At 51.8% G+C, this 11,420-nt stretch overlaps 1 protein-coding gene across 1 annotated transcript; it reads left to right on the top strand.

The window, feature by feature from the left end:
- Positions 1–8,834: 8,834 nt before the first annotated feature.
- NKX3-2 (NK3 homeobox 2) lies at positions 8,835–11,206 on the top strand. The gene is made up of 2 exons (XM_040064996.1): positions 8,835–9,231; positions 9,672–11,206. The coding sequence occupies exons 1-2, from the start codon at positions 8,835–8,837 to the stop codon at positions 10,151–10,153; spliced, it is 879 nt and encodes a 292-aa protein (XP_039920930.1). The 3' UTR covers positions 10,154–11,206.
- Positions 11,207–11,420: the final 214 nt, after the last annotated feature.

The raw sequence follows: 11,420 nt of genomic DNA, 5'->3' as shown, positions 1-11,420 counted from the left end.
CACAGGGGATTTTTCTGTCAGCTGGGGCCCAGATGCTGGGACACATGATAAGGGATATGTACCTAAGCAAGCTACAGCCAGCAACAACCTGTTCATAAGTTGGTCTTACCATGAGCTCAGAATCACCACTTTCTGAAAAGCAGTTTATTAAATGCCAGAACATGTCACTGCTTTGCCCAAAAGTACCACTACCACATACCATGTCCTAAGGGCTGGGGCTATTGGAACAAAGCAACACACAGATCCCTGCCATGACATTGATATTTCTTTTCAGTTCCACAGCTGCTAGACTTGACTCCTCCTCACTGAAAGGGTCTCATTATTTCCTTTTCCAGGTGTTCTGACATTTAAATATCCTCTGTAAAAGCAGCTGTTACCTTGTACCAAAGCAGGTACCTGAGCTGCTGGAGCCTGCTCCTGAAGTCACTGTGAAGAAAGCAGCCGCAAGAGCTGTAGTGGTGGACCTGGCTATATGCAAGCCAAGGAGAAAGGTATTTGGGGTAAGAAGGTGGAAGTTCTTCTATATCCTCCACAGACTGCAGGATGTCCACTATTCCCTCCAGCATGCTGCTGCTTTCCCGGAGCCTGCCAACAGCTCAGAGGGATTCAGGGTCAACATTCAGGTCTTATGCTTGTTTGTTACAGTTTGATGTCAAGGAGACACTAAAATAGATAAATTAATCTCTGAAAAAAATATTATTGCACATGAAGGTCCTTTGCCTACAGGAGATTTTTGCTCCCTGCATGACAACTGTGGGTAAAGTCAGAGGTATGGATATCTGTGAACGGCTGTAGAGTGGCTCATCCACCTCCACAGATATCCATGACTGATCCACAGACCATCTATATTTGGAATGTTCAGTCAGCCAGACCAAATCATCACAATAGTACAAAGATCTTGGACTGCAACAGCTTTGTTGCTTATTTTGCAGAAGACTATACTGCAGACATCTTTTTAAAGCTATAAAGCATAACAATTCATTTTGTTGAGTTGTATTTCCTGATGAGGGAGCATATCTGGTGCAATACAGTCTTTGACAGAGGGGTGTTGCACAAAGTGTACAGTGTGTGAAAGAAATATAGACATATCTGAAGTCCTCCAGAGACATGAAAGGGGAGTTGATAGCAACATTTTTGACCAAAGACTGTATTCTAATGCTTCCTACAGGCAGCAGTTTCCTATGGTCCTGTACAGGGTTGGAAACCTAAGGGTACATGGATAAAAGCATGGGGTTGTTAATCAACTCTCATAAAAGAGAGATGATACTACAAAGCACCAGAAGATCACACCACAGACTACCTTCTTTCCAAAGCAGGGAGAGCAGAAAGCTCTCATTTGTCCTGCAAAAAATAACCTCATCTATAGTGTAGGATATCACAGTTTGCCATCTTGGAAATACTCCTTCCAGACAATGCTCCTCTACTTGGTTTCATTTGCAGGCATATTTCTGCATGTTTTAGTTGTGAAAAACCTGAAGAAATAAAAGGATTTTCTTGGTTTTTCAAGGAATCCATAACTGACGTTTTGTCCATCTACGCTTCTGCCCATCTCCCATCACAAGAGTTTTCAACTAAGACACAGGAATCCTTTAGTACTGGATACTTTTCCAACCATCTCGTTTACACTTGGTCATGTAATGGGTAGGATACAAACTGCTTTTTTCATATTACACATTTTTATTTGTCTTCTGTCACCTGCCTTATTTATATTTTTTTTCTGTTAGGTAAATCCCAAAAACATGTCTAGAATAAATTCTAGAAATAGCTGCTTCTGTGACAGGAATACCCTGAGAACCTACTCAGGAGACAACCTAAAATTCAGAATATCTAAAATTAGGGGGAAAAAAATAAATGAAAAAAGAAATTCTGAGAGGACAGAATTTAGCATCATAAGGAAAAGACAGGGTGCTAATTTGTAGTCATCCACAACCGACATGCTCAAAGTCTCTTTCCTTGAAGAAACACTCAGAAAATATGAACAATACCTGTATTGCCTCAGACAACTTGTGTCATGTTTGATTTTTTGGTTTTTAATTTTCAGGCAGCCAATTAAATCTGCAGGTGTACTGAACAAAACAGAGTCACTAATTTATTTGTGAAGTTTATGTGAGTATTTGTATTCTCACTGAGCAAGCCAAAAGAATTAGTGATTTAATGTACAAACTGTGTTCAGATGAAATGTACAGTCACTGTACATACAAAAGCATTGCCAGTGGAAACAACTCACACAGTGAACCTGCTAATTGCCTTAACTCCATAAACTCAGCCCTGGGTCCAGGCTCTCCATACTCAAACTTCTTGGCTTGGCTGCTCCACCACAGGTTATTGGGCAAGGCCAACACTGTGAGCTTGCAAGGCAGCTGCAGGCATGGAACCCCATCACCCAGCACGCAGAGTTGGGGGCCTTCTCTACACCAGAGGTGTCATGGTGTTCTCAAAGAGGCAGGGGTCCTTTCAAAGAACAGTCTCATATGGAGTGAGACTTTTGGTCTAAACTGCCTGGCTTCCTTCTCTGCTGCTAAACTGCAGCACAGTGGGCACTCCTGGGACCAGACCCATCACTCGGTGCAACTGCTGGTGCTCCTACAACTCTGATTGCCCTTCCAACGCAGGAAGTCAATCACATGGGCCTGGGTCCAAAACAGGATGGATATTCCACTGTTCTCATCTCCACAACACACCATGTTTAACAGTACAGGAGCACCTGAGTCAGGTCTGTTCCTCAAAGCAGCATCCCAACGGGCAGCACTGCATGCAGGAGACTGCCCAAAACACATAGAAGTGACACATTCTATTTCCACAGTTTAGGCCTCTTGTTCAGTGGGAGGAGAGTGTGAAACAAATGAGTCCTTGAACTCAAATTCTGCAGTTTTTGAGAAATCAGTGATCTGTGTAAATTTAAAACTGATAAGTCCCAAACACTCACAGATTTTACCTTTGATGGGTGTCTACTCCTGATATGAATAATAAAGAGATAGAAACATTAATATAAAAATGACTATTGACTTACTATCAATAAAAAAGTGACTCTTAGACAAAGAGGTAAAATCACTTTAGAAATATAAACAGTGCCAGTGTCTTGAGATGCTTACTTGATTTACTTAAGCATCGGTAGCAATAAAAATATTTAAATGTTACCCCAATGCAGCCATTGATTCAGTTACCAAGTTAGTCCATCATTTGTGAAAAGTGAGGTCAACTGCTTCAAAAAAAAAAAAGTAGGAAAGTTTATTATTTCTAAGTGGAAGGCAACTTGGATAAAGTAAAGGAAACCTGGACTTCATACGATGTTGTACCAAATAAACACCAAATTATTAATCTGTGCTAAGAATGTTCTTAAAAGCCTAGAGACCTGCACACAGTAAATGCATCTATTGCAATGTGGTGAATAGTCATTAAAATGTTCTACTAAATAATAAGGAAAAATTCAGAACAAGTAGATATACCGTACGCATGACTCACCCATACATGACATTCCTACTTCAATTTTTCTATCAGGGACTGCACATTAAAAGCTAAATACAGGGTCTACAAAAGCTTTACTTAATGACTGTGAGAAGCACCTAGCCATTCACATATGGTGATTTGTTTTTTTGTTAGTAAAACAAGCTCATTTTATTCAGGTTGCATTGCTATCCTACAGGTAACTACATCAGAAAATAAGGAATATACAGTCATTTACTTCTTTAGTAGGAAACTTAGCATAGAAATAAGGAGACAGTCAAAGGGAAGATTTATTTCAAAAGCTGGTGGTGCCTGAAGGCAGTTGTGGGACAGGGCTCTCGGTGTGTACAGAACTTGTTGCCTCCTGGCACTAAGCATCAGACACAACCATTAGACAGCCCATATGTCTTTCCCTTTTCAGGTCTTGCATGGAGGTATAATTCAGGAGAAACTGCCTTGCAGTGAAATGAAGTGTTGGTAGGTTTATTTCCCTGCTTGCTACTCTGCACACCAAGCTTTCACTTGTTAGTGTCAAGGTGAAGCAACAAGAGGGAGAGTTGAGTTGGTTTTCCCAGAAACAGCATCTCTGAGCAATAAAACTGGGAGAGATTGTATCACTGTATATACACAAACAGCAAAATTCAAGCATTCTTTTCAGTTTGGTTGTAAACTCCTGCAGGAGTGTTTTTGTTTGAGCCTCCCAGCCCTAATGGACATGGGCTTTTCCCCATATAAGGAATGAAGGGGACTGCAAAGCAGCTATTAAAACCTACTGAGTTAATTTGCTAAAACGTTGTCACATAGTGAGAATAAAGTTCTCATTGTCAGCATTATATTTGCACATAATCACTTGAATTCAAAAAATCATTCCAATTTTTCTCTTAATTGTAGAAGGTAAATCCTTCTCTCACTAAAGTCCAGAAGCATCTTCCAGTTGACATCTCAGCAACAACACAAGATCCTGATGTCAACTGCAAAAAGCAATTTGAAGACTGAGTGTCGCAGCAGTTACCTTTATGAGGTCTCTCATGAAATACATGGAGAAATCTTGACAGTAATGTGGTTTAGATATGTGCAGCTGTCGCCTACTGTGTAGTTGCAGTTACATTTTTTGGAAATAATTTGTTATTATACAAGAAATAGAGTCAAAACTCATTCAAAAGCAGATGACCTAAGATTTTCCTGCAAAACCAGAAAGTAGTCCAGGATATGTCTGTACGCCTTTCTTGCACAGCCAGAGAGCAGCACAGCTGATGTAAAAGCCATGAAAAAATCTTCCCCATTACTAACAAGAGATTCAAATTCCTTATAGAAGGAAGCACTGTTTGTACCACTGCCATCTTCCCCTCAAGCCCCTGGAAGATCCAGCAGGAGCAAGCAGGGATATCGGGAGGCAAACTAGTCTGGGGAGACAGTTTGTGTATAGAAAAAAAAATCACTTCTAATTAGGGATGGCAAAAGTAATACCTACCACCATGCAGGCCCTGGGATGTGCTGCCAAGAGGGTTACAGTGTGTGGGTGCCCGTGGCCATGAAACTCCCTGGCCTGCCTCAGAGCTGAGAAGCACTTGGAAGGCAGAAGTGGTACCGTGTTAGCTTGGCTCTGCCCCAGAACTGGCACATGGAGATTACACCGCTAATTATTTTCCCATACTGGGCAAATCCTACCCTGAAGGAAAAGTTATAACGTTTCCTTTTCCCAGTGCAATGATCTCCCACCCAGGGGATCATCTGGGTCGTTTTATACAACGTTGTATATTATGTAGAAAGCCTGTGCTCTTTAAAAAGGCTTAAGGTCTTGCAGCAACATTTCCTTATGCTTTCACATGAGATAAAAAGGCTTTCACAAGCTTCCCACGAGCAGAACATATCTTTTCCAATTTCATCACCCCACATGTCATGTGCAGTGCTTCTGTGAGAGGGCTGCCTCTCACCTGCCAAGCGAAACGGCTCAGGTGGCTGAGAGAAGCCGCCTCACACCGCAGCCGGGCAGGCTCCCTCCCGCTGTCCAGCTCAGGCCGCGGTTTGTCACTGGATTCCGGGCAGCGGGGCTGTGCCTCGGCACTCGGCTCTCCACACGGCCTCGCCCTGACCGAAGCAGCCCCGCTGTCACCACGGCCCGCACGGGCGGCCCGAGCAGCGCGGGGACCCGAGCGCAGCCCCGAGGACGGCCCCGGGCCGGGCAGTGCGGCCAGGCCGCCTCTAGGTGGGGCAGCCCGGCCACCGGCAGCGCCGGGACGGCTCTGCCGCGGCGAGCCGGGCCCCGGAGAGCGAGCCGGGCCCTCAGACTGCCAGCCGGGCCCTGAGACAGCGAACCGGGCCCCGGGACTGAGAGCCGAGCTCCGAGACAGAGAGCCAGGCCCCGAGACAGCGAGCCGGGCCCTGAGAGAGCGAGCCGGGCCCCGGGACAGCGAGCCGGGCCCCGGACAGCGAGCCGGGAGTCGCCGGGGGGCGCGGGGAGAGGCAGCTGTACGGGACGGCGGGTTTGGGCTTTCCCTCACTGAAATGTAATACACGTCTGTGAAATGGCAGATCCGTGTGTCATGGTGTATCACGGTGTATATCAAGGCTTGTGACCGCTTTCAGACGGCGAGGAGTGGAAGGCGACATCCCAGTTTCAGGCGCTGCCCTGCTTCTCGACTGCGTCCATCACATTCACTCCGAGCCTTTTTCAGCCAGGGGAGTTTGCGCCCGGTTTCTCCCTCGCACACTCGGAGGGGTCCTGTGCCCCCGCACGCCGTGGCCGGGCAGCCCTTGCCCTCCGGTGCAGCCCGTGCCCTCCGGTGCAGCCCGTGCCCTCCGGTGCCGCCCCGGCGGAGCGCGGCCGGGAGCGGTTACCAGCCCTACGCCAGGGCGGCCAGCGCCGTGCACAGCCGGGCTGCCGCTCTCCCCCCATTCCTCCTTCCCTCCCTCCCTCCTCCCGTCTCCTCGGAGGGGTTGGGGGCCGGGCGAGCCGGGACCACCCAGCTGGCCCCCGGCCGCCACGGCCCCAACACGCCGGCCCTGCCCGTCCTCCCTCCGCCGCTCCTCTGCGCCTTACCCCCGCTGCCGCTCGCTCTCCTCCCGGCCTCTTCCTCAGGCATTTCCTCCCACAAACAGAGGCTTTCTGATCAGAAAGAGGGTGCAGAGATCGCCCGAGTAGGCGGAGAAAAAAAAAAAAAAAAAAAAAAAAAAAAAAAAAAGAAAGAAAAAAAAAAAAAGAAAGAAAAAGAGAAAAGGAGATATGTGGGGGGGGGAAGAGCTAAGTAAATTAGGAAAGACTTACTGCCGCTCTAGACTGTATGCGGGTATGTTCAACAGCTTGGGCACGAAACTCCGTACATCAGGGGCTTCGTGGGCTGGAACTCCGTGTGCCGGAGCATGGCGGGAGGCTGCACCGGGAGAGGCTCGTCCTCCGTACTGCCGCTCGCCGACCCCCGGCAGCCGCCCGCTTTGCCTCGCTCTCGGCGCTCTGCCGCACCTGAGCAGAGCCCGACAACTCCAGCCTTTCCCCTTGGAAGAGCGGAGCCCTTCCTCTGTCCCCGCGTCTGAGGCCGCTCATCTCTTCTGACATCCCAAATTTCATCTCCTGGCTGTTAAGTAGCCTCTAAAATACTCGTACAAGGCACCCTTTCTAGCCCCCTACGTATCTTCTCGTAAGTGGATTTCTCGCAGCTTCCCTACATGCTTCTTGTTTACCTACAGCTCTTAAAATTTCCCGTTTGGATATTTTCGTAGTGTATCGTGACACTGAAATTTATGGTGGCAAAGTGATGGCTTTCCTGGGGAAAACGTAGGTAAAAGGTGAGTCCAGGCAGCTTATTAAAATGATCTGAGTTTATTCAGAATGATATAGACAGTTCCCGCTTAGTCAGGCAGAGGTGCTCTGCAGCTTCGTGCTGCGCCTGAAAGAGGGATTTTTTTATTTTATTGATTTATTTGGGGGGTAAAAATTATGATTGAATACATTTAATTCGTGCCAGAGTCGTTGATAATCAATTATTGTTACTTCGTAGTCTACTGCGAACAGACGTTCATCTCCGTGAGATCAAATAGGGAGGTGCTGGCGGTGGCCACACGCCTGTGGAGAAGCCCGGTGACACCCTGGGAATTTAGTTCATGAAGCAAAGCGGGTTTATTGACATCTTTTTTTATATGCTTTATCTCCTTATGTTACCGCGTTCTCACAGCACCAAACACCCATGTTCGTGAAGCACAGGCGTTTCATTTCTCGTGTACCTGCTTGATACCCTTGCCGGTATTTTTATTAGCTCCAAGAACGCCAATAATGTTTGAAAAAGAGAAAAACGTGATGCTTGGGGGCATACGGTTGTTTTGGCAACGAGTCGCATATATACAATTCACGTGCGTGTAATAGTTTCCCAAGTCCTCCTATGTATGGCCGTTTTCTTTTAGGGAAAGCATCGTTTGGGGAAAATCTGCGAGAAATTGCTTTCCTAATACGGGCTTTATAAGCCCCATGGACAGAAGTCCGTACTTACTATAAACCCGACCATGTTTTAAAACAAACGCAGTGGTGAAAAGCGCATTTTTTAAAACCAGCCGAGGCTGATTTGCGTTTACCCCGACAGCGCGGGCTGTCACCCTGCTTGGGCGCTCACCCCACCGCACGCACAGCCCCACACCGGCACGGCGTCTCGGCCCCCGACAGACTCAAACAAGGCGAGTTTCGATGCTCTTTCCCAGCAGCAGGCAGCCATGCACACCAGATTGCGGCGTTGGTCCTGTCCCCGCGACTTTTCCCGTCGGCACGGGACATTTCCCCGGCTGCAGGCTGCGGCGCTCTGCCGAGGCGAGGCGAGGGGGCGAAACACCCTAAACCTCGGAACTATGATCCCCCACTCTCCAGGTGGTACCGCCACTTTCTGCCATGGAGAGGGACGGTCCCTTCGAGGGTCTCCTCGGCCGCGGGCGCTGGAGGCGGCGGAGGCTCCCCGCGGGCCGCAAGGGGTTAAGAGGCGGCGCGCCCCGGCGCGCGCCCCGCGGAGCCGCTTCGGCCCGCGGCGGGAGCCAATGGGCGGGCGGGCCGCGCGGGGGCTGCCCAATGGGAAGGCGCGGGGCCGGCGCTGTCAGGCGGCCGTGAGGGATGGCAGCGCCGCCGGCAGAAAAAGCGGAGGGCGGGCGGGGGCGGGACAGAGCGGGGCGGAGGCAGCGCCCGTGCCGCCAGGGACCCGCGGCGGCGCCCGGCGCAGCGCGGTGGCCCCGGTGGCCCCGGCCCTATGGGCGGGCGGGCCGGCTGTGGCGCAGAGAGGCTGCTCCCGCTGGCGCCCGCCCTCCCGGCGGCAGAACAGGGCCCGGCACCGGCGCGGCGGCGGCCGGCGATGCGGTCGCCCAGCTGAAGGCGCGGCGCGGTCCGCTGCTCGTCCGCGGGGCTCGCCCGTCGCCGGGCCATGTCCGTCCGCGGCGGCAACGCCCTGACGCCTTTTTCCATCCAAGCCATCCTCAACAAGAAGGAGGAGCGCGCCCGCCACGCGGCGGGGCGACCGCCGCCCCCGGGGCCGGCCGGCGGCTGGCGGCTGTGCGGCGCCGCCGAGGACTCGCCGCTCCCCGCGCCCGCCGCCCGCGCCCCGGCCCTGCGGACGCCGGCGGGCTGGGACTCGGACTCCGCGCTCAGCGAGGACCCCGAGGGCGAGCGGCGCTCCGAGGAAGAGGGCGCCGGTGGCAGCGCCCGCCCCGCAGAAGCCACTGGCGGGGGGCGGCCGGCGGAGGAGGAGACGCAGCCCCCGGAGGCGGCGGAGCGGGACACCGCCGGCCTCAGCGACAGCGAGATGTCGGCCGCCGTCTCAGGTAGGGGCGGCCCCGATGGCGGCTCCTCCGCTCCCGCGCGAGTAGGGCGGGAGGGCCCTGGAGGGATAGGAACGGGAGACGATCCTGGCTTTCCGCCCGCTCCCCGGGGTTGTGCCGAGGGGGAGAAAAAACCCGAAACGCGTCCCGAGGGGCGAGGGAGGGCGGATCGGGGAGGGCCTTTGGCCAGGCTGAGCCCGCGGCCCGCCAGGGCGCCCGGCGCTAAAAGGAGAGCGAGAAGCCCCGGCTGCCGGCGGCGGCTGTCCCGGCGGCGGGACGGGCAGCGGCTTGGCGGGCTCTCCGCTCGCCCCGTCGCTGCGGACCGGCCGCAGGGAGCGCGCCTGGCCGCCTGTGCACGGGTGCGGGCCCCGCAAGGAGCAGGGATGCCGCTGTCCCGGTGCCTGCCTGCCTGCCCTGACCGCCGTGCTCTCGCCCTGCCGCAGATCGCAGCCCTCCGGAGGAAGAGGATGGAGCGGGCAAGTGCGGGAATCTGCTGCCAGGGGAGGAGGAGGCGGCGGCGGCGGCTCCGAAACCGCGGAAGAAGCGCTCTCGCGCAGCCTTTTCCCACGCGCAGGTCTTCGAGCTGGAGCGGCGCTTCAACCACCAGCGCTACTTGTCGGGGCCCGAGCGGGCCGACCTGGCCGCCTCGCTGAAGCTCACCGAGACGCAGGTGAAGATCTGGTTTCAGAACCGGCGCTACAAGACCAAGCGGCGGCAGATGGCCGCCGACCTCCTGGCCGCCGCCCCCGCCGCCAAGAAGGTGGCCGTCAAGGTGCTGGTGCGCGACGACCAGAGACAGTACCACCCCGGCGAGGTGCTGCGGCCGCCCTCGCTGCTCTCCCTCCAGCCATCCTACTACTACCCCTACTACTGCCTTCCCGGGTGGGCTCTGTCCACCTGTGCCGCAGCCGCCGGCACCCAGTGAGAGGCACACATACACAGCCCCCCGGCCCCGACACCCCCACCATACACACTGGCAGCCAGGAAACCCATCTTCCCTCTGCCACCTCCCCATCCATCAATCCATCCGTTCAGCTTCTCAAGTCCAGAGCCTCAGCTGCAGCTCTCAGTGCCTCGGACAGTATTTATTATTATTTTATTGTTATTTTTATTAATTATATTTTTGGATGGTTCCTCACCCTCTCCTCTTTCAACTTAGGACTTCTTGGCCACCCCCACCCTGACCCTCACCCCATCCCCATCCCGCCAGCCGAGGACTCTCGCGAATTCGGCACAACTTGTTCATGGTATCCATGTTGTCAGTGTATTCGGTGTAGACTTTTTGTTTGTTTGTTTTATTTTGCTTCGGATCGGTAGAGACTCGATCTTGTGTGGAGAAAAAGAGAGAAAACAAAGGACAGGAAAAAAAAGTACAACTCGCAAAACCAAATGCAGCTCATAAGAGGAGATCAAGGACTCCCTCAGTGGATTGTAAGGAAGATTGTTTTTGTCGTCCGAGTCCTTGGTCTTCCAACTTGTTGCAAACTGAGTGTGCCTTGTATGGTGCTGAATGTATGGAAGCCTCTTTCAGGTCCCCCTGCTCTTGTTGCCCATGTTCTTCCTGTACTCCATGATCCCTGGCAAAGGATAAATGTGTCACAAAAGGGTGAGACTTATATCGAAATTCCTGACTTCTTGTTTTCCTTTTTTCCTGAGATCTTTCCGTGTTCGGGGAGGGAGGAGTTACGGATTTTTCGCACTTTCCAGATGTATTAAAGTTGTTGTTATTTTTATATTCAATGTGAATATTTCTAGTCAGGCTTTTAAAGAAATCGATGTAACAGGGAACTTTAATACCATCAGTGCCTTTTACAATTCTTCTGCAGAGCTCTCTTCCAGGGGTGGGGATTTCTGATCTGCTCAGCAATGTAATTACAGTCTCTTTCTTCCAAGATAACCCGTTGCTTTTCCCCCCCCCTTCTTTATTTCTTCCCCCACCTCCCCCCGCCCATTTCTCTTTTAATGGCACTGTGCACTCAACTAGATTATTTACTTCAAATGAATTGTGAATGTTTGTAAGCTACCCGCTGTACTTGTTTTGTTGTTATTTTTTTAATTTATAAACTTTAGTTTAACACTTACCTCTGCTGCTTGTGTTGTTCCTGAGAGCGGACATGGTTTTCTTCAGTAATATTTTTTCCCCGCAGCAGACCTCAGGCCGTAGCTCAGACCACAGTTCTCCTTTTCCCGGT

Source organism: Hirundo rustica, chromosome 5, assembly GCF_015227805.2.
Source record: "Hirundo rustica isolate bHirRus1 chromosome 5, bHirRus1.pri.v3, whole genome shotgun sequence".
Taxonomy (NCBI): domain Eukaryota; kingdom Metazoa; phylum Chordata; class Aves; order Passeriformes; family Hirundinidae; genus Hirundo; species Hirundo rustica.
Note: the sequence above shows the minus strand (reverse complement) of the source record. Positions and strands in the feature narration are given on the sequence as shown.

Bases quoted from the DNA above. Each gene is read 5' to 3' on its own strand.
- NKX3-2 (XM_040064996.1), top strand. From the start codon at position 8,835: ATGTCCGTCCGCGGCGGCAACGCCCTGACGCCTTTTTCCATCCAAGCC. The intron at 9,232-9,671 runs GTAGGGGCGGCC...GCCCTGCCGCAG, and splicing joins GATGTCGGCCGCCGTCTCAG to ATCGCAGCCCTCCGGAGGAA.